The sequence below is a fragment of the Aptenodytes patagonicus genome, chromosome 11 (assembly GCF_965638725.1).
Source record: "Aptenodytes patagonicus chromosome 11, bAptPat1.pri.cur, whole genome shotgun sequence".
Classification (NCBI taxonomy): Eukaryota; Metazoa; Chordata; class Aves; order Sphenisciformes; family Spheniscidae; genus Aptenodytes; species Aptenodytes patagonicus.
This window is the reverse complement of record NC_134959.1, coordinates 24,735,208-24,757,923: the sequence shown is the minus strand read 5'-3', so window position 1 is coordinate 24,757,923 and position 22,716 is coordinate 24,735,208. Positions and strand designations below refer to the sequence as shown.

At 61.6% G+C, this 22,716-nt stretch overlaps 1 protein-coding gene across 5 annotated transcripts; it reads right to left on the bottom strand.

The window, feature by feature from the left end:
- Positions 1-2,522: 2,522 nt before the first annotated feature.
- Positions 2,523-22,692, bottom strand: NDRG4 (NDRG family member 4). Of its 5 annotated transcripts, XM_076348767.1 has the most exons (17): positions 22,591-22,692; positions 18,621-18,712; positions 18,092-18,136; positions 11,266-11,371; positions 9,910-10,030; positions 9,575-9,637; positions 9,307-9,367; positions 8,903-8,989; positions 8,750-8,806; positions 8,269-8,372; positions 7,666-7,722; positions 7,519-7,570; positions 6,768-6,815; positions 6,491-6,526; positions 6,245-6,296; positions 5,604-5,642; positions 2,523-4,966 (listed from the first exon to the last, which is right to left on the bottom strand). In XM_076348767.1, exons 1-17 carry the CDS (start codon positions 22,625-22,627, stop codon positions 4,812-4,814), a joined length of 1,212 nt encoding a protein of 403 aa, XP_076204882.1. In that variant the 5' UTR covers positions 22,628-22,692; the 3' UTR covers positions 2,523-4,811. The 5 variants fall into 5 exon arrangements, with proteins under 5 accessions (XP_076204882.1, XP_076204883.1, XP_076204884.1 ...); XM_076348768.1 differs by lacking the exon at positions 5,604-5,642 and having other exon boundaries at positions 22,591-22,691; XM_076348769.1 differs by lacking the exons at positions 18,092-18,136; positions 18,621-18,712; positions 22,591-22,692 and adding exons at positions 12,229-12,409; positions 13,597-13,726.
- Positions 22,693-22,716: the final 24 nt, after the last annotated feature.

The following is a 22,716-nucleotide window of genomic DNA, read 5'->3' as shown; positions in this document are numbered from 1 at the left end:
CGAGGAAGGGGAGGGTCTGCAAGAAGGAGCAATGAGAATGAAGGAAAAAGTAAGGAGACGGAACAATTAACACTTGACTTGGAGTGTGGATCTTTGCAGAACTCCTTCTAGAACAAGCACTTTATAAATAAATGATGGAGAAGGTGTCTATAGATGATATATTCTGCATCGTACTTGTTCCTGAAAAAGATGATTCAGAACATTTCAAACCTACCATGAGCAGTCAGTTAAGAGACCGTCCCAAGGGAATGTAAGATGAGGTTCAACCTGTGTGGTTGATGTAACCTCCATCAGCAATCGCCACAGGATGTCTTTGGGGACCCTGGCAGAGTTGCTGCTTCTGCTGATGGCTGGACCCTGTGCACATCACAGCGAGCGCAGCCGCAGGACTGCCCCAGCAGCAGGACAGGGAGGGCAGGGGGAGGCAGGCGACGGGTGCCTGGGGCAGCCCTGGACTACACGGGTGGGCTCCAAGATGGTACCAGGGGAACAGGGCCCGCGGGGGGCCACGGGAAAGCAAGGAATAGGGGTGCCCCAGGCTTGCAGCATCCACGGGGGAGCTGGGTGGGAATGTCGGGTGGCCCCATGGTAGAGGAGCAGCAAGGGAAGGGGCCAGGGGAAATTCAAGGTTCCCCTTCCCCAAGGAGAGGGATAGGGAAGGCAGGGGGGTCAGGGCTGGCTGGGACTGATGACAAGGCATGGCGGCCCCTGACTCCCCTCATCCCCAAGCATGTGGGAGCTGGGACCAGGTCCTTGGGGAGCCGATGGTCGAACAAGATGTTTGTTATCAGGGTCCCTGGGACAGCTGGGAAAAGGGGGACCCTTCCAGCACAGCTGATGGTCATGTATGTACCCATGGCTGGGGGTTGTCAGGAGAAGTCTGTCTGCATGGCAGCCTGGCAGAGGGGCTGGGAACAGAGCCCGGCACCAGCCAGGGCTGTGCAGCAGGAGTTCCCCTCCCTCAGCCTCGGGGATGCTGCAGTCCTGCCCTGGGATCACCCAGCCTCATACCAGGAGGAAGAAGAGGGAGGATGCGTCCTGTCCCACCTGAGCCCCCTCCCTTTTTAGGCCGGGTGGCACCCGGCAGCTCAGGTGTCTGCACTGTTGCTGAGGGTGGCAGGAGACTCAGGGTGTCTTCTCTGGATCCAGCCCCCTCTGTCATGCACCCTCGGAGCCCTCCATCCTGACAGCATCTAAGTGCAATGGTGCTATTTAACACAAACCCCTCATTAATAACATCCTACCCCCCCCAGCTAGAGCCCCCCCACACCTCAAAGGGAGGCTTTGCTGTCCCTCCAGCATCCCAAGTGTGGCTGTGGCCTCCCCATATCCTGCAGCCGCAGGTCTTTGCTCCTCTATGGTCTTCGGGTCCTCACATGGCCGCTCCACTCCCAGCAGCTCAGCTATGCCAGTTGCAGCTGCCCTGACACCACAACAATGGTCTCCAGTCCTAGAACCAGGCAGGTGACACCCCATCCCAGCCCCACCAGAACTATTCCAGTCCCCCCCACACCCAGATGAGGCTCACCCAGGCTGAGGAGGGGGATGGGGAGCAGCAGAGCAGGGGGGCCCAAATAGACATCCCTGCCAGAGAAGATCCCAAGACTAGAGGAAGGAGAGCCTAATGCTGGAAAGAGGGAAAGAGAGAGACGGGGTAGGAGGGAGGCCCCCAAAACTAAAGCAGAAGGAGAGAGGGGCCAGCAAGAGAGACGCCTCAAGGCTGGAGCAGGACAGAGGAAGAACCGAAGGCAGGGAGACCTGCAGACCCCTCCAGCCAAACCAGCCAAGAAAGGCTCCCAAGCTGCCTGCCCACATCTCAGCTCAATCTTGGTGGTTTGCATTCCCTCCCGATGTGTCCAGGCTCTTCTCCACCCGCCCCAGGCAACCATGCGTGTAGACTACATGGTCACTCTCCCTCCACGCCCTGGCTCTGGGACCCTCTTCAGGGACTGGGACCAGTCTGGAGTGCCCCAGTACAAGGCAGACACTGACACACTGGAGCAGGGACGAGGGCTAGGATGCAGGGAGGGGATCCTTCACAGGGAAGGCTTCATGCACTTGGAAAGGCAAGGGCTGTGGCCTGGAACATTCAGACCTTGATGGGGAGACAAACAGGGAGCCTGCAGGCCTGGAAGAGGACAGGGAGGCTGGATCTCCCGAGGACCCTGCTCATCTGCAGAGTTGTGCAGCCATGGGTCTTTCCTTCCCCAGTGGGCACCCCTTGGATCCAACCTCATTGGGCCACAACTGGCAGCTTTCCAGTCTCCATCCACTCCCAACATATGGGGCGCTTTGCCTATGGCTGCCCCAAAGCCAAAACACCCCATGGCTTCCTTCCATGTGCACCCTGGGGTCCTGGGCTCTCCTCCATGGGCACCCTGGTCCCCCTTTTCCAGCAGTGCAGCCCCTGGTGGGGTTGGTGGCCAAGGTGTTGCCCTTGTCCTCCTTGCCTGCCAGATCTCTGCAGGGAGGCCCAGGATGGGCTCAGACCGGTTTCCCTGCAGCACATTGAAAAGAGCACAGCAGGTTCTTAACGTCTTTATTAGTTTGTTGTTTTTTTTCCAACACAGTAAATCCTCTCTACAGCAACAGGTTAGTTAAATCCGGTTTACATATTGCCGTCTTGTGAGTGCTGCGGCCTTGATGCCGCCGTGACAAAACCAGGTTGCACTCAGACAGGAAAATGCGTTAAATTCCGCTGTGACTGGGAAAAAAGGAAAACCAACAAAAATCAAAAGAACAAACCACCAAGGAAAACCAAACCGACCAACAAAACCAAGGTGAGGAACCAAAGGCCAGCACGGCCAGACCACCTCCAGGGGAACCACACGGCACCGCTTGGACGAGAATGCAAGGGGGAATGAACCCAAAAAGGTCAGGGACCAGACAAACCCTTATATATATTATGTATACGTATTTATATATATATCATCTGGAAGGACACGCTGAGAAAAGGAGAGATCGCAGCGGTATCTACAGTAAAAAGGAGCTACATAGCTTTCAGAGTTACACCAAGAAGGAAGCACACGGCAGAACAAACTGGGGGACAAATGGGGACACTGGTGTTTTGGGGTGGCCATTCAATATGGGAGGGGCTGAGTGGGGCATGGGTCTCAGGGCCAAAAGCCCTCATACACCCACTGGGAGCCCCGGGACCCCTGTGCCCCTCGCTGGGGAGTGGAGATGGTATCTGGGGGGCGAGTGCTTCTGGGGGGCTGGGTGGGACCTGCTCCCAGTGGGCTGGTTCTGCTCGCCCAGATGGTGGCACCTGGTGGGTCCCCTGCAGGTCCCTGCTCAGGTCCCCCACGGACCACCCGCAAAGACCTGAGCACCCATCACCAGAGCCAGGGGCTCCCTCATCCTGGGTGCAGGAGGAGCTGGTCTCTGCTGCCCACGGGGTGGGCCAGGGACGGCAGCAGAGGCTGGGTGGCCGACGGTGGGGTTACGCGATGACACGGCTCTCCATGCCGAGCGCAAGAGGCTGGATCCACCCGGAGCCAGTGGCCGGATGGGGCCCTGCGGCTCGGGGGGAGCCAAGCCCTTGAGAGACGCCCCGCTCAGTGCGCAGGCGAGATGCTGGAGGTGGGGGGTGTGGATTTGGGGGGCTATGGTGGGTCTGGCCAGCTCTGTGGGCAAAGCCAGCCTGTGAGCAAAGCCAGACACTGGGGTGCTCCCCACATCCCATGGGTCACCCCACACTGCCAGCACCTTGCGGTGATGCACCCTGCGGGGCAGAGGGTGCCGAGGGCTCCCCAGCATTGCGGGGGAGGAGTGTCTCATCTTATTGCTAATGGCTCCACTGCGGTGACACCCACAGTCTGTGGCGATCCTGGAGGGGGGACTTGCCATGTGACATCCCCAAACCCAGTGGCCTCTGAGCCCTGGCGGCCTCAGCCTAAGAGCTGGGAGTGGAACTGCCAGTGTGGCAGGGACCGAGCAAGCCAGGGTACACAGCCCCCCTTCCCCCCCCCCGGTGCGTTTTTGGTGGCAGGTGTTGACTGTCCTTCTTGCAACAAGGGACCAAGGAAGTGCCACCACGGGTGAGGGCGTGGGCAGAGGCAGAGGCAGGGGCACCCCCATGCCACCGTCCTGCCCTGATGGCTTCTGGAGCAAGGCTGAGCCCTCTCCCCCTGCCCCGGGGAAGCACTCAGGGTGCATGACCATGGTGAGGGGACAGTTTGGGGTGCGATTTCTCACAATGCTCAGCGAGCTCCAGGGCACCAGTTCCTGGGTGTGCTGGGGGATCCCATGCTAGCTCTCCCCAGGGAGGGCCAGAGGGGAGAAATGGGAGCTGCATCCCCAGGAAGGGCCCGGTGACCTCCCAGTGAGCGCCACGCCCTGTCCCTGTCTTTCTTATGGCTTGGCCAGCCATCGGTTGACCTTGGGGGACCAACCTACCTCCTGTATTCTCTCCACATCCTGCTGTCCTGCCCACAGCCTGCTGTCCTGCCCCATCCCACCATCCTGTCCCCATCTCGCCACCCTGCCCCTGCTCCCCCATCCTGGCCCCATCCCCCTGCCACCCACCCTCCCAGGCCAGGGCCAAGCCGATGCTAGGGAGGGTGAGGACTGATGCAGAACCATGTGTGACTGCTGGGCGAAGCCAGGAGCCGGAGCTGGGAGGCAGTAAAGCAAAGCCCCTCTCCTTCTCTGGTACCAGACAAGGGGATGAGGCCAACGGCAAAGAAGACAAATCGACCCCGAGGGAGCGAGGGCCCTGGTGGAGGACGTCCACGGGGCGGGTGGGTGCTGGCGGGATGCTGACGGATGGGAGATGGCTCTGGAGGAGACGTCGGCGGCAGGCGTGGACCTCAGCACGATACCTCCATGGTGTGGTTGATCTGCCCCATGGCCTCGGTGCTCTCTGAGTGGGTGCAGGCACGTGGGCGGGTGCCATCCACCGAGCTGGCGCTGGTGAGGGAGGCCGTGCGGGAGCGTGCCAGGCGGGTCATGCTGGCGGATGGCACTGCACAGGCACAGAGAAACGGCCGGGGTGCTCAGCTCCCTCCGAAAGCCAGCAGGGCCTGAGCCGACATTGCCTCACACAAGCAAAGCTGCCGGTCCCACTCCCCAGTGCGAATGACCCCGGGCACAAGCTTGCGGCATGCGGTGCTGTGACAACAGCTCTAGGCTGGCAAGGGACAGCAGGGCAGGGATGGGGCTCCCTGGGGCAGGCTGCACACCGGGCACATCTCCCGGGCATGTGACCATTGGGCATGAAGCAGTGGGGACCCCTGGCCGCCACGCTCCGGGGAAGGGGTGAGCAGGGATGGGAGCTATCCCGGCCCCCTAGGGTGTGCAGGGAAGGTGACACCCTCCTCCAGCCAGGACGCCCAGCAGGCACAGCTCCTGGCCGGCTGGAGAAGGCCACAGTGGGCACATTGCCGAGACTGCCTGCATAGGGGGGACTTCTCCAAATGCCAGCCCCCAGCCCTGGCTCAGGGTGCCATCTCAGGCAAAGCGGAGTGAGGCAGAGGGCACCTGGCTGGGAAGGGCCAGCCCCGCACCCAGGCTGCTCCCAAAGGTGCCCAGGGAGCTCGAGGGCACAGGCCAGGTGGGCACCATGCAGCAGCAGGCACGGGCCGAGCAGCACTGAGCGGTACCTGTGCCTCCACTCAGCCTTCGATCCTTCAGGTGGGCGACTGGCAGGAGTGGAGTAGGAGAAGGGCAGGGAGGGCAGAGAGAGAGTTTCAGCCGTGTTGGCTGCTCCGTGGGGCCAGGAGCCCCTGCCCAGCCCCATGTGTGCATGCACACGGACCTGCACGTGTGCACACAAACCTGCACACACACAGACACACATGCATGTGCACATGGACCTGCAAACACACACGTGTGTGTACATGGACCTTCACACGCGTGCACACACAGATATGCACACAGACCTGCACACACACACATACACACATGTGCTCATGGACCTATACACACACACATGCAGTCTTGTGCACATGGACTCTGCACGTCTGTGTGCACACACACAGCCCCTCCTTGTGCATGCCCATACACACATAAGTGTGCATGCATGCACAGAGACCCTCTCCACACATGTATGTACTCCCCATGCCCCTACGAACACACGGATAGACATACAATGCCACAGACGCACATGCAGCTCTCCATCAGGATGGGCACGCAGGGGTGCCAGGCTCCTCTCCTGCGGCAGGGTCAGCATACGCGCACGCAGGCACACACGCATGTGCACACATAAGCACGCACCAGCCCCGTGCCCAGCCCTGGCACTCACTGTAGCCCATGCCTTGCAGGAAGTACTTGAAGGCTTCGGTCAGCTTGCCGGGCTGTGGGGAGAGAGCAGGCTGAGTTGAGGCAGCACTGGGGCTGAGATCCCCGCTCAGCCCTGAGCCACTTCTGGCAGCTCCTGTGCAAGACCCCTATGTCCACCTGAGCCCATTCCCTGCTAGCCAGGGACAGCACCAGTGCATGTCTCAGGGCCCAGTATACCCAGTTAACTGGGGAAATTGTGGGGGCTCACCTGTGTGACCTGGGGCAGCCCACCGGAGTCAGCCATCTGCAGAGAGAAGGTCCTGCTTAGTTTGGGAGGGTGCCTTTGCCACCCACCCTGTCCCCTGGTACCTGCTGGCAGGATGTCACTGCTGGGGCCACCCTGCTTTCCCCACCCACCCCCAGCCCCATGGCCAGGACGGACCTGGAAGGGGGAGATGGGGACACCCTGCAACCCTGGGGCAGAGGGCAATGGGACACTTCATGGGCAGCAGGGACTGCCTGGCTGCCCCCTGCCACCCACCTACCTTCAGGAAGGTGGTGTTGGTGGGATCCAGCTTGGAGTTACACTCCACCTGCAGGCGAGAGGAATGATATTAGCACCCTGGGGTGCCCTGAGCCTGGCAGAAGTTGCCCACGGGCACCGCCACTGGCGCATGGCACCCCAGCTGGCACATCCCACCCCAGCCAGGTGGAGACAGGGCACTAGGCGAGCCCTGAGCTCACAGAACCACCATCCCTTGCCATGGGACAGGGGGGACCTTCCTCCTGCCAGGCAGTGTCTGGGCAAGGGTGGGGGCTAGAAAGGGAGTGTAGGGGGGCTGGTGAGGCATCCTGTGTGTCACACGTGTGCTCCTGTGCATATGCATAGATATACACGTGCATGCAGTTACACATTATGTACAAATGTGGCCACCTGCACAGTTCCTGTGGCTGATTGTGCAAGTGTGGACAACCATGGGGATGTGTGCAAGCACATGCATGTGCTAGCAGCTGTTTGGGTGCTTATAGCCAAGCAGGGCGTGTGCTTGTGTGCCAGCACATCCAAGTGTGCACGTTGTGAGCATGTCTGGGCATATGAAGAAGGGGAGGTTTTCCAGGTGTGGCAACCAGGCACAGATGCACGTGCACGTGTGCCCACACAAGCAGGTAGGTTTGCACATGAGCACGCTCCCGCACACGGGAGCTCACACGTGTCTGAACAGGCAACGAACATGAGCGTGCCCACACATGGGCACCATCTGCGTGCCACCCCACAGGCACTACCCTATCACTCACCACCCCCTCTTCAGCAGGCGCATTGTCTCCGACCACCAGCATCACGGGGCAGCTGGAAGTGAGAGGAGGAAGGGGCACAGTCAGGGCTTGGCCTGGGTGGACTCCACTGCCCTGGGACACCCTATGCCATACCGGCGCGACTCTTACCGCAGCGTCTTGGCATTGGGCACAGTCCCAGGCCGGTTGATGTCCAGGTCCCTGCGGCTGATGGAGGAGAAAGAGGGCCAGTGTGAGCCCATGGGCAGGTGCTACCACCAATGCCATAGCGCAAGAGCTGGGGCACTGCCAGCTCTGGGAAGCAGCACCCAGCCCCGCTGTCCCAGCACCCTGTAGATGGAGGAACCCACGGCCATCTCTGCCATGACCCAAGCAGAGCCTGCACCGCAGGATGCAGCACCCAGCGGAGTAGCAAGGCTCCCAACCCCCTGCACGCATGGGACAGCATCTCTGCCCCCTTCCCCAGGCCTGTGCCAGCACCCAGTGCAGGAGGAGACCAGGGGACATGCACCCATGGCCATGGGCTCTGGGACATGGCAAGGCTCTGGCACAGGTACCATCACTCCCACATCCCTGGCCAGCACCGGCGGCCAGCTTTGGCCTGCCTGCCTGCCTGCGCCAGAGGGTGATGGCAACACCCAACAGGGGTCAGGGTTCCCATGGTGCCCTCAGGGCCACCCACCAGCACCACAGCCCCTCGCCCTGGTGCAGACAGGGGGGCAGCCTGCTGGCAGGGCTGCCTGGGGTGCTCACCTGTTGTACATGTTGAGGAAGAGCTGGAGGTTGAACTGGTTCACCATGCTGCCGATCTGCTGCCGGTAACTCTGCACCAGCTCCGTGTTGTTCACCAGCTCTTCCTGTGCCGGCAGAGGACGGAGATCAGGGCAGGTGCTGCCGGGTGCCACGGAGACACCCTGCTGCCCCAGGCCTGCCAATGCCATGCTGGCCAGTGGGGCAGAGGGGGAGGACACTGGCCAATGCAGCTGGGCACAGCGGTGCTGCAGGCAGCACACCCAGGCAGGATGCGGGCATGAGTCGCACACTCGTCAAGGCTAAGCCCCGGATCAGGCAGGAGGGATACAGGCAGGGCTTGACCAACCCCATCCCTGGGCATGGGGCAGGTCCAGCGGCACTGTGGCACCCGGCAGGCAGGGCAGGGCACAGCCTGGGTGACCTGGCTGGGATGCTGGGTAGGGGGCCGGTGGAAGGGGCCGGCAGGATGCACAGCCCTTACCTGGCTGAACAGGTGGGACAGGACAGTGTCCGGCAGCGTGCTGGTGAGGCCAGAGAGCTGTGGAGGGAGCACAAGGAGTTACAGCACTGCCGTGGCTGGCTCCTGCCCCAGGGAGCCGCCAGGCCCGGGAGGGGGGGTCGGGGCCCTGCCCACCTTGGCAGCTGCCCAGTCAATCCAGCCTTTGCCATTGGGGTCAATGTTCATGAGGACCAGTCCTTCAACCAGGTCAGGGAAGATGAGCTGCAGTGAGCAAGAGGGGCGATGCTCAGCGGGAAGGGGAAATGCACCCAGGGCAGCCCCCCACCAGCACCACTGTCCACTGCACAGGCATTGCACGGGGCTGACATAGCCCTGTCCTGGGAGTGATGTGAGACCTGTGGCAAGACTGCCCGGCCACCATGGCCATGGCACTGCCATCCCAGCCCCCCTGTTCCTCCAGGAGCCTTCGCCTGGGCGCACAGCCTGCCTGGGGGTGTCAGCTCCTGCTCTTCCCCATGCCCCAGGCTGACAGCAGGTACGGGCAACTCAGGGTCAGCCCATCCCAGCCCCAGGCTCACCGCAAACTTGGCCAGCACGTAGGCTCCTGCCCCAACACCGATCCCGATCACGTACTTGAACCTGGAAAGCGGAGAGGTGCGTATGGGGGGATGGTGGGCTCCAGCCACGGGTTCCCTGGGGCACCCCTCCACCCACAGCATGGGACACAAGAAGACATGCAGGGTGCCAGCTTACAGGGTCAGCTCCCCCAGCCTCAAACCCTTGCCTCTTGCCCATCTCCCTGGCCAGCACTCTCAGCCAGCAGCTGTGGAGGAGAAGCCGACTCACCCAAAATGCTGCACCACACTGGGTAACATGGCAGCCAGCTGGTCCATGGATGGGTACTGGTACCTGCAGCACAGGGAGGCACAGGACGGTGGTTATGGGACCCGCGCAGAGCAGGAAGGCTGGGACAGGGCAGCTGGGCTGCCTGAAGTGGGCAGGGAAATGCTACCCACCCACAAACCACCCGATTGCCCACCCTGGGTCAGTAGGCTGCCACGGGCTTTGTCACGGTTTGGAGAGACCCACAGGCAAGGCACGACTGCCCAGGCAGTTACAACCCAGCGGGCAGGGAGGTGACATCCCGGTGGGCATAGCAAGCCCCTGTAGCTGGCACCTACCCCTGAGGGAATTGCGAGGCTCCTGCCTGCTGGCCCGGCGCATCCACATGGCACACCACAAAGTGCTTCGTGATCTCCTGCATGTCCTCGTAGTTGAAGAAGGTGTTGAAGCAAAGCTTGTCTGTCAAAGGGCAGGCAGGGATCAGAGACCAAACGCCCCAGCACGGGGGGCCGGGTGGGCCAGGGGAGCATGGAGAGAGGTCACCTGCCCTCCCACTGCACTTCAACCAGGATGTGACATGCCACCAAAGCCCTCCCATCCCCTTCCCTCCAGGCTCCTCATTCCCACAGCAGAGACCATGGCCACTGTTAGCAACGGCTGCAGCCCTACTGGTGTTGGAAGGCATGAGGATGGACGGACACAGCCAGGAGGATGAGGAGTTTGGGGTGAGTCTCATCTGCTTGGAGGGATGGGACTGGGGGATGGGAAGCCCAGAGCTGCAGGACCACCCGGTGGGCAGCGGGATTAGCAGCCCGGGGTATTGTCGGCCCTATGCAAAATCGCTAGAAAGGGCTCAAGCAAACGGGATTTGAGAAATGGCTGCAAATCTCCCTGCTTGGAAACAGTCAAAAAACAGCCCCAGCGCTGCTGTGGACAGGCCACCACTGTTGCAGCAGGATACAGCCGTCGCTGGGGCTTGGATGGGTCCTGCCCCATGGCATCAGTGCCGGGACATCCCTCCCAAAATGTGGGGGCGAGGCAGGTTGTAAGGTCCATCGCAACCAACATGATGCATCCCTGGACACGAGAGTGATGGCGAGGCAGCTCACGTAGCATGCCGGTGACTCAGCCTCAGCTGCCAGCAGAGGGGGAGATGCTTCTCCCCGCTCACAGAGCACTGGGCATCCCGGCTCAGCCGGGGGGCACAGCCTGGGGCAGGAGTCTGGCGTGCGGTCCCAGGCTTCAGGCTTACAGAGAGAGCAGCATCCCCACATCCAGAGCCCTGGCTCGGGGTCACTCCTTCCCTGCTATTCCCCCGTCTCCTTCGGCCCCCACTACACCCTGCCGCCAGCCGGGTCCATGCTCTGAATACCAACAGGCCAGCGGTGGCGGTAGGGACCAACCCGGCATCCCCCGCGTCCCGTCCCTGCCTGGAGTGGGGCGGGCGGACAGCCAGCACCTGGGTGGCCAAGCACTCCTGGCTGTGCCTGGCCCGGGCTATTTGTTTGGCTGAGCATCCAAACCCTCCTGGTGCTTTCAGATGCCTGGGGAGACCCAATGCAGCCTGGGGACCCTCAGTGGGAGGAGGCAAAGGAGCTGAGCCAGGGGCTTTGGCCGATGAACTGGCACCCCGTGCAGCCCCAGGCTCACTCCCGCCTGCCCCTGCACCCCATGGCCCAGCGACCAGCACTCACGGTTGAGGCCCACATCGTGGTACGTCAGGATGGCCGGGCGATTCCCCTTGGGTGATCCCCGGATGACCACGTGCAGCAGCCCGTAGGGGGTCTCAATGTCATGTTCCTGGGGGAAGAGGAGAGATGGGGTGACGCCTGCCTGCCCCAAGACATCCTTTCCTGCCCCACCATCCCACCCTTCACTACTGCTTCCCCGGGCAGCTGGGTCCCATGGGAGCACAAGGGAAAGAGGAACAGCCATCCTAGGAAAACCCCCAGCTCTGGGCGTCCTGGTGGTGGCAGAAGGCAGGACAAATCACATACAAATGCTCCCAGCCTCCAGCGGTTCGGGAAGGGAAGGGAAGGGAAGGGGAGGGGAGGACCTGGGATAGGATAATAGGATTTAGGATTGGACAGGTGTATCATGGGATGGGATCACAGAATGGAATCAAGGGATAGAGGTTTGGGATGGGAAGGGATGGGATGGGATGGGATGGGATGGGATGGGATGGGATGATCCAAGAGGGCTTGGGAGAGGAGGATCTTGGGTCGGGACAGGTGGCCCACAGGATGGGACAGGAGATCTTCGAGGGCCTGAGACTGAGGGAGTTTTGGCAACAGGGTGGGGGATCACAGCATGGCCCGGTTGGCCTGGATTCACTGTGCCTGGGACAAACAGGCAGAGGTCAGACCCCAAACACCACCCCGGGAAACACTGCAGCCTGATCCCAAAATGACAGCTAAAGTAACTTTAAAATCTCTTGGTCTGAAATGGCTGTGCCCCCATACAGAGACCAGGACTGCCCCATGCCTCAGTTTCCCTGGCTGGGAGGGCTCCAGCGTCGCCTTCACGGCCATCGTCCCCAGCCAGCAAGGGAAACTGAGGCTGCGAGCCCAGGTGCTGGCCAAGGCATCACCTGGGGATGAGGGACCAGAGGTCCCCTCCAGATGCCCATGCCTGCCAGCCAGCCCACTGGCAGTGACCTTGAAGCCGGGATCTGGTGGGTGCAGGAGCATCACGCGCTGAGCAGGGGCAGGCAGGGGATGCTGGCAGGCTGCCCAACTGGCGCAGTCCTCACTGCGGGTACTGGCAGCCCCATGGATGGGCTGGTGGGAGGGGAGCGGGTACGTGGACACTCCTGTGGGTTACACACCGCCAAGGACTCTGAAGGACATGGGCCTCAGGTGAGAGGAACTGCCTGAGGACAGGGTCTCCTCACTGCAGTGCCTCCCCTCACCAAGATTCGCTGTCCCCAGGGGGGACGCAGCGCCCAAGGGCAGCTCAAGGGCTCTGTGGAGACAACACTCGGCTCCCCAAGGGTACCCCAACCCCAGCCCTCATCCACAGCTGTCCCTCCACTCCCTGGGGCTGCATCAGGCAGCAGGCGATGAGCGGGGATATCCCCCCGCAACAGTGGATGGGGAAACTGAGGCAGAGGAAGGGCCTGGCCCAAGGTCACAGAGCAGGAGGCATTCATGTGGTCTGATCCTGGGCACAAGGCTGCCTCCTTGCCATCCCCATGTCCACAGTCCCCATCACAGCCCCAACAGCTCAGCCTGCAATCCCACCCCAAAATCACATGCCCAAGGTGGCAGCTGCTTCCCCAGCACTGCTACCTGCCCCCCCCCCACCCGCCGAGCCAGGCACATCCCTGCCTGTGGTGCAGCCTCTGCAGCATCACTGGATACCACAGCCCTGCCCTTTACCGCAGGGATGCTCGCTGCAGGGGAGAGGCTAGGGATGCAGGCAGCAAGGGGGGGGGGGGCACTGACAACCCATCGTCCCAGCGAGGAGGGGTGCGGGGGTCACAGCACCCATAGGTGCCTGAGAGAGCCCACCCCGCCCAGGTTACCCACTCGCTGCTGCAGTGCTCCCACCTCGCTCAGCCCACCTCCGCACCAGCCTGATGCCATCGGGTGTTGCCATCACTGCAGAGGCTGGAAAGCATCCGAGGGATTGCTTCAAAACAGCATGAGACCCTCTCCCTCTACAACTCTGGGGGTGGGGAAGGGGTAGCGTGCCCCCCCCACCAGCAGTCAGTCCCAGCGCAGCCTGCAGCCGCTGCAGCTGTGCTTACTCACCCTCAGCCTCAGCACAGCATCTCCACCGGGCTCGGGGAGGACATGCTCAAGGACAATGCGTCCCCGAAACCTGCGGCATGTCAGGGATGCGGCAGTGGGGCTGGGGGAAGGAAGGGCTCCCCAGCAGCAGGCCCCCCCCCGCACCAACACCTGCCTGGCCCACGCCAAGCCCTGCTGTGTGCAAAGGTCCAGCCTGGGTGAGCAGGGAAGGTACTGGGGCAAAACTCCCTGGGAAGGTAGGGCAGCGAGCACGGGAACGGTGGTACCTACCCCGTCCCAGCACTCAGGCATGGTGAGGAACCAGGTGGACGAGGATGCGAGGGCAGGGTGGGCCGAGCACGGGGTCCTGGCGTGGGGCACAGCGGTGCAGCGGGCTGGGGCGAAGCAGAGCTCTGCACTGGCTCAGCCCCTCGCCTCGATTTATAGCGGAGCCCCAGCCCTGCGCTAAGCCCTCCCTCTCCCTTCCCCCTCGACACGACGCGCAGCCCCAGCAGGTTTGGCCTCCATTGCGGGTGAGTGCTGCGATGGAGCCAGCACTCAGCCATTGGCTGCTGCGGGAATTATTCATGCTCCAATTGGCCCCAAATACCCTTGTTTATGAAGAAAAAATGCCTGGCACCATGCGGTACCTGCTCCATCTTCCCTCCTTCAGCAGACCGAGACAGGCAGGGGTGCCTGGACAGGGTTGCACTCACACCCCTTGCAACACAGACAGCATCATCACAACAGAGCCCAGCAATGCTCGCCCGCACCCATCGCGCACAAACACGCGGCTCCAGCCCCACGCAAACATGCAGAATCATGCTCGAGCCTCCAGCCGCCCAGACCACGGCCCTGCAGCAACACACACGCACCAGGAAGCACACCCACGAGTGAACATGGGTACACGCTAAGCACACAGGAGAAGGATGCAGCAGGCATGCTCCGCATATGCACGTGACCATGCACATACAAGCACAGAAACATGCACCAACACAGACACACAGGGGCCAGGCAAAACCGTGTCCCCCTACATGTCTGTGCATGCAAACTTTAGAAAAATAGATACAATGAGCCATGCTGAAGCACATGCACCCCACAAAATGCTTGCACATACCCACACAGGGCTGGCCCCTGTGTGTCTGTGTCGGTACATGTTCCTGTGCATGTATGTGCATCGTTACATGCATATAAGGAGCACGCCTGCTGCATCCTTCTCCTGTGTGCTTAGCGTGTATGCCACGGCCATCACTCATGCCCATGGATGCACAACGACCTGCACACACGCAGAACCTTGTGCACATGTGCACGGAGGGGCACAAGCATGTACACACGTGAACACTGCCTGGATACCTGTGTTACCTTACCCAGCAGCACAGTCATCCCGCCTGCTGTGGGATGCTGACACGCAGGGGAATCTGCAGGATTTAGCCCCAACCTGGACATTGCCGGTGACAGGTAAATAAGGCAGGAGGAAAGACAACCCAGCAGCGCCAAGGGGTCAAATGCTGTCCCTGGGTCAACACGTGTTGTGTGTGCACACACACGCGTGTGTATTCCCGTGTGCACGTGTGCCCAGGCAGATGGTTTCTGCCCTGATTCCAACGAGGCTTCGCGAGAGTGCGAGTCGTCTGCCTGCAGCTTGCACCCACGTATGGCCTCATGCCGCCATGGCCCCAAAACCTCCCGGCAGGCTCTGGGTGCCATCCCCCTGCACCCTGACTGTTCCTGCCCAGCCCAGCACCACTGCCTGGCTCAGCACAACCGGCACCCGAGCTGTGCCAGCACAAAGCTGGGCAATCATGGATGGAGAAAGAGTCCCACGGTCCCTCCAGCACCTGCCCAAAGGGGCTGGTGAGCCACATGCCAGTGCCGGACCAGGGCAGCATCCAGTGGGGATGCACACCACAGGGATGCTCCGTGCCAGCTGGAGCCTGCCATCACCTCTGCATCATCCCCACCCCAGCAGCTTGCCACGGCTTTCTCCCACCAAGACCTGGCATGCACCACAGCCATGGGCAGAGGGGCTTCAGCTGCCATCACCAGCCCATGCACGGGTTTCCCCGTCCTGTGTCCTCGGCTTCACCCAGCAGGCTTGTTCCTGTGGAGTCTCTGATGTCTAATAACAGGGCTGAGCCACTTTTCCCTGGGGAGAGCCCTTTCCCTGACCTGGACAAATGATCACCCAGAGCTGGCGGGGTGTGAAGCAGTGTCCTGCAAACAAGTCAGAGCTGGGGCAACCAGGGTGTCTGGATGTGGGAGAAAGGACAGACAGACATACAGGCAGCGGGACAGCATCCACCTTGCCTCCACCAAAGAGGCTTTCCTCTGCACTGCTTTGTGTTGCAGAGAGCTCAGACCCAAGCCCGGAGAGATGCATCTCTGCTAACAAAGGACCATGTGTGAGGGGGAAGCCCAGCTCCTAGGTGGTTCCTGGCACAGGTACAAAGCCGTTCACGGGTCCGGGTGCCATTTTTGCTTTCCAAAGCCCTGCTGCCTGTGGAGCCAAAAAGCACGAGCAGCCACAGCCTCCGGGAAAAAGCAAGAGATGCAGAGCGGCATGAGCAGGCAAAAAAAGACAGAAGGTGGCAAAACAGGGGGGAGAAGGGGTGGAAAAGCCGAGGTGAAGTAAGGCATGAATGCAAAAGGGCGGCACGGAGATGGGAGGGCTGAGCAAGGCTGACTCCGCCTGAATGGCATTGCCACCCCATTGGCTACTAGCCCATCTGCCTGGCAGGTGGCCCAAACCTCCAGCAGGGCCAGGGCGCCCAGGTCCCAGGGCAGAGGCACCTGCCCTCCCTGCACCTTGGCTTATGCCAGTAGCCCCAAGGGCTTTACTTCTGCTGGCAGCAGCAGTGGGAGATCCCTGCTCCCCCCCCCACTACCCCGACCAGGCCAGAGCATCTCAGCAAGGGAGCAGTGACTGGCTCTGGGGAGGAGCAGAGGGACAGTGAAGAGCTAAGCTGGGGGCTGGATTGAATTACCCCAAGGAGGTGAGCCTAGAAAATGGGGTAAGATCTCCCCAAGGAAGGGCAGGCAGCCCCCAGCCTTTGCAGGGAACCAACCTGCAAAGTGCCGGGGTGGGGGAAAGGAGGGGGTTGCCCCAGCAAAGCCTGGGAAGCTCATCCCATCCCCACGCTGAGGCTCTTGGAGGAGAACCAAGAGGGCGCAGGGCCTGGCTGCCTTGGGGAAAGCCACCTTGATCCTTGCCCAGTTCATTTTTTTAGGTACCAAGGGTATGCAGGTGCATCGCTGTGACATTTGCCGTCCAGACCCACCTGGGCACCACTGGGGACACGGTTCAGCGTCACCGTGGGCCAATCCCTGAAATACTGGCATGCAAAGATTGTCCTGAGAGAGTCATTGCTCTTTAACATCCCCTGCATGCCAACCAAGACCTGCCCCAGCACAGCTGAGTGAGAGCCATACTGGTGCCCGTGGCGCTACTGGGACCTCCGGGCAGCCTGACACTGCTGCCTCCCTCTCCCTCCTCACTCTCACTTCGGTGACACCAGGAGGTTTGGTTTCCCCTGCAGTGGTCAACAGGGACCCTGAGCAAGCAGAGCAAGGAGCAGCCCAGACCCACACACCCTGCCACTCCCGGCCCCAGCATCTTGCCAGCTTTGGAGCTGCTGGGAAGGGCGGCATTTCTTTTCCACCACTGCCATTTTTGAGTAATTTTGTGGCCTCCAAGAGGGCCACCAGAAATCTCCTGTTGTGTGAACCACAGCAGCCACTGCCCAGCATCCTGACGAAAGTCCTTGCTCCCTACCCTGCTGCACCCTGCCACCCGCACAGATGATGGAGACCAAGTGGGCCAGCTGCAAAAGCCTGGGCACCACTCTGGGTCTGCCAAAACGGGGACCTGGGCTCCCCTGCCCCTCTCCCAGGATGAATGAAATCCAGATTTATTTTATCCTTGCAGGTGCTGCTGTTTCAGTGCCGGACCTGGCAGGGCTTAGCCAGCACCACCCAAGCCGACCCTCCCGGCAGTCCCAGCCACTGGCAAAGCAGCAACATAAAACCTGAATTTGGTCACTGGTGTCCCCTGGGAGGGGGGATGCTTTGGGAGAGGGACAGGCAGCAAGCTGGGGTCTGGCAGCCCTGCTACCCTCCCTCCCCGTCTACCGGCACCCCAGTCTCTGCAGGGGGAGCCTGGTGCAGGATGAGCTTGGGCAGAGGTGTGAGTGATGAAGACCAACACGGGGGAGCCAGGCACAAGCTGAGCCCCTGCAAGCCCCGAGGCCACGTCGTGGGGCTCCTCCGAAGAGGCGAAACAGCCGTACAAGGCAGGCAGGTGCCAGCCAGGGGAGCAGAGGGGCCCTGCTCTCCGAGAGAGGTGGGTGGTACAGGGGGCAATGCCCCAGCCCTCCAAAAAAGAAAGAGGCTTTCAAACATCCTTATGTAAGCAGGGAGCTGGCATTGCCCAGGAAACCATTGCCATGGCAATGGTAGAGGGCCTGGAAAAGCAGCTCGGCCCTCCTGAGAAGAAATTGCCTGTTTTAAAGAGGTTTTGTCCCCAGCCAGTCACCAAGTACCCGCCAGCCACATCCAAGCGCCAGCACAGAGCATGCCTGGCAGCGACCTCCCCATCCCCTCCTGCCAGGGACCGCGATGGACGTGCAGCCCCATGCACAGACACCGACCAGGCACTGCGTCCCCGTGGAAGGGGGGAACAGCAACACCCCTGGGTCCGCTCAGCGCCCCGCAGCCTTCCCCAGCCGCAGGCTGCTGTCCCATGTTGGGACCCCAGGGTGTGGGGGACACCCCCCATGGCTGGTCCTACCTTCCAGTCTGTGTCCACAGTGGAGAGGAAGACATCTGAGTTCTCCTGGGGAGAGAAGGAGCCGTTAGGGACAGAGACATCCCCCCCGTGTCCCCTGACTCCCGCAGCACCCTCCTCCCACCCAACTCACGAAGCCCCCTGACACCACAAGGACCCACTCCCCAGGGCAGCAGTGGCTGCCGGGGGACACAATGCTCACACATGTGCACACATACACGCACATCTACAATACCCGCACACATGTGCATGCACTCCCTGCACATGTGCACACACACAAGTGTGTATTAGCATGTTCTGTGCAACATCTTCACACATATACATCATCACACCAAACCAAAACCCATGCTCACCAATGCATGTGCATTGATACCAGCACACATCTGCACGCACACATGCACTGAATACCAACACACATGCACACACGTGCACCCAATACCAGCACACACACCCCCCCCAAGCTGCTACTTAAGCACCCACGTCCTGGCACCCCACGTGCAGGAGCCGGAGCCAGTGCGGTCACCGGACTCACCAGCTCAGCATCCTGGCCCCGCAGCAGCGGCTTCTCCTCAGTGAAGCGTAGCTCGTGCAGCCCTGCCATGGTCATCTCCTGCAGCAGCAGCCCTGCCCAGGGCAAGGGAGATGTCAGCACCCATGGGGACCTGTCGCGGTCCCCTTCGCCCCAGGCCCCCAGAGCCTCCCAGGTCTCCCTGCCCATAGGGAGGGGACACAAATCAGCTTCACTCTAACCCATCTACCATGGGGACTTGGTGCTTCAGCTTGTCCGGGGGCCGCAGCAAGCCCCTCCGCTGGGAGCTGGAAGCAGGCACAGGGCAGGCAGTGCCTGGAGGAGGCTCCCAGCTCCCACCCAGGTCCAGTTCTCCCAGTTAAGGACAGACCTGTCTCCAGGGCATGGTCTTAGGCAGACTGGGAGACCAACCTGGTTTGTTCATGCTGGTCGCCCCTGTAAGCACTCAACCCGGGGCAAGAACATCCCAGTTCCCACCCCAGCTTCCAGCATTGGTCAGAGAGAGAAAATCGAACGTTTTGGCTGGTTTTAGGCTGCAGACAGAAATGGGTGGGACAGAGAGAGATGTCCCTGCACAGCCAGAACAAGGGGTGATGTTTCTCAGCCGTGCTGGGAGGCAGAGGGATGCTCCGAGCAGCAGGGGAGCAGAGGGACAGCCTGAAGTTTGTATTGCAATGATGGGAGAAAACCAAATGTGAAGCCTTTACTCCCAAACTCTTCTCCGTGCCTGTGAAGCAGGTGCCGGCCAGCTGGCAGCTCAGCCCCGGGGCTTGCAGGGACAGACTTCACCGTGGAGCCGCCACTCAGCAGAGGTGTGAGACTGGATGCTGCTGACCAGGGCACCGGGATTTCGTACCCCCCCCCAATGCCAGCATCTCCAAAAACACCCCCAGGCACAAGCCCAGCTTCGAAAGCAGAGGGGAGCAAGGGGATGCCTAAACCCCCAGCAGATGGCTGCACATGGAAGGTGACAGACATGGGGGACACGGGGGACAATCCAAGCTCTCCTGTGTAAAGATGAGGTGGGTAACTAGAAGGTCCCAGTGCAAAGGGATTATCTGCGCTCAGGCAGGATCCGGACCTCAGGCGTTTGTCTTCGCAGCCTCTGTTTCCACCCATTCCCCAAGGCCAAGCCTTTGGACAAGTTGTTGCTGCTCCAAAGGGGCCAGCACCAGTCCCACAGTGGCTACCCACCTTTTGCAATCTCCCCAGGGATACCGGGGATGATATGGGACCACACTAGCACTGCAGCAGACACGGACCCCGCTCCATCCACAGCCTTGGCCAAGCCTGCTCCACGCTTTGTCCACCTTCAAACCTGGGTCAGCCCAGGTTGGTGATGTGGAAAGGCCAAGCAATGCCACGAGCATTGCAAGGCCACCAGGAATACGGGAGCTGGTCATAAACTCCCCTCCAAAGCCAGCTTTTGCTCATCCGACCGGGTTTTCCATTCAAAAACCAAGCAGGCTGTGCCACCTGGCTGCTTTCTGCAGACACCGCACTTTGCTTTGCTCCTTGGGAGCCATCCAACAAACCAGAACTGTTTGGAGGGAGAAACACCACCGCAAAGCCTCCTGGGAGTCCCAGGGCGCCGAGTGCCAGGGGTCTCCATGTCACTCCCTGCATGGAGGGTCCCACCAGGCCAGGGGCCGTGCAAAACCCCAGGGCGGAGAGGTGCCGACAGCCCCATGAAGAGGCACACGTCTGGGGCATTCTGCTCCAGGCAGGGCTGCTGCTGGGGAAATGGCTTTGTGCAAGGGGACAGCCCTCACCTGCAGCCCACCAGCACAGCTGAGATGATGCAGCCTGCAGAGCCACCGACCGAGCAACCCCGCGATCCCCTGGGGCACGATCCCAGGGTTAAAAAATGGGAGGAAAATCAGCCTCACCGGTAGATGGGTCTGGAAGAGAGCAGGAGCGTCCCACACTGACCGCGCCAACCCACCGTGTGACTGCAACCCCAGGGCGGCTGGGAACAGCACTTAGCGTATGGTGAATGCCTTTATTAATTAAAGCCTCCAGCTAATATGGGAGGGAGGGTGGCCGAGCAATGAGGAAAGGCCCCGTGACCTTGCTCGCATGGTGGGGGGAAAGCTGGCTCACAAGGGACATGGCAGAGCCCTGCAACAACCAGCGTCCTCAGTGCGGATGGACAGTCACCTAAAGTGGTGCTGAGTGCGGGAACAGAGGAGGGATCTGTACGTCGGGCAGTCCCATGGGTGCAAGAGCGTGCGAGCAGGATCACAGCCATGCTGCCAGCTTCCCGAGGGTGCTCTGCTTCCCATGCCATGCCACGCCACAGGTACCCTCGTCCCTGCTCCTGCCAGCGCAGCAGTGGGGCTGTGGGCAGTGTCCCCCAGCCTGGCTGGGCCACCATCACCGCAGAGGACTGGTGAGGAAGCCACGGCTCCAGGTCTCCTAGCCGAAACAACTTGGCTCCCATCGCATGCCGGGGCAATGTGGCTGGCGACGAGCCCTTTTCCCTCCAGCTCACCCCAATGCTCCCCAACAGCACCCATCCCCAGGGTGCTGCCCCAAGTGCACCCATCTCTGCTCCCACTCTGCCTTCCCAGTGCGGTGCCACCATTTCCTGGGCACAGCTGGGACACGCCTCCTCCCTAATCCCAGATCAGTCCCAAACCCAGCACGACATTAGTGCTCTGTTTGGGACTAATGCTCTGCCCTGCCAGGGCCCTGGCACTGCATATATAGACAGGGACGGAAACAGCCACGTTGGCTTACCTTCCCCAGGGATCTGCAGCCCAGTGTTGGCTTATTGGAGGAGAACCAGCTCGTGGCAAGGAAATACACTATTATCATCATCATCATCATCATCATCATGAGGCTGTGGGATGGGTTTAACACTGGGCAGTGTGTCTGGTCAGAAGGCAGGGGTCCCTTGGACCAGCCCCACGGGAGTCTTGCCATTGACCACTTGCGTCCTGCCCTGGCACGGACATGGCACCCATGGGACGTTGGCACGGATCCTCTGGGCTAACCAAGCAGTGCACAACAGACGGGGAGGCAAATCCGGAGGAGCGAGGGCTGGCCCGTGCCAGGCAGCGAAGCCAAGGCAACCTCCAGCGAGGCAGGGAGAGGGAGGAAGGGAACCTGCAGCCCAGTCTGAGACACAGAAGCGTGCCCACAGCATTTCCCCCCCCCACCCCCCCGAGCAGAACCCCTGAGGAGCCGCGATGGGGTGGAGGAAAACCTCAGTACAACACAGCCTGGGCCACTTCCTGCTCCACCGGTGCAGGATGAACACCCACAGCTTGCTCTGCTCCCATGGGGGGGCAGAGATCTGCACCCCAGCAGCCCCCACAAACCAGCCTAATGGTGTGGTCCAACTGGGGAGCGCAGGAGCAGGCAGCCCGGGGGATCTGGTGCCACCGGTGCAGGGGCTGAGCATCCTGGGCTCAGGGGGCGGCGGGGGGCTCTGCGGGGACACAGGCTGTCTCGCAGTGGCTGTCGCTACGAGCAACCTCCTCCCCAGCCCCAGCCCCATCCTCGGGGCGCCCAGGCAGCGGGGAGACTCCCAGGGGAGGCTGGCGGAGGAGCGGGCACTGCAGGGATGTTCCAGCAGTCCCACAGGCACCCCCCCCACACCCCGGCTGTCTGCTTGGCGGACCCCCGTACCAGGAGGCTGCCGACTCAGTCCTCCTCTTCCCCCCTAGCACCACCAGGCTGGGCTTCCCCCGCTGCAGCCCTGGCACCTCCCCAGGCATCACCTCCCGTATCCCCAAAAGCATCGTTCCCCCCAGGAGCCCATACCTGGGGGAGAAGAGGCAGGCGGCGGGGGGGGCGGGAGGCCGGCAGCCCCATCTCCTAGGCAGGGGCTGAAGGCTCTTTCCCCACCCCCCCCGACCCCGACCCCATCACCCCAGCGCCCAGCTCCTCCCAGCCGCGCCCCCCCCCCCCCCCCCCCCCGAACGCCCGGGGCGGCGGGAGCGGGGGCGGCCGGGCCGGGCCGTACCTGTCAGCAGCTCGATCTTGTGCCGGAGCACCTTCATGCCGGGGCGGCGGGCCCCGGCGCGGGGAGCGAGCGGAGCCGGAGCCGGAGCCGGAGCCGGTGCTGGTGCGAGGCGCGCAGGGCGGCGCA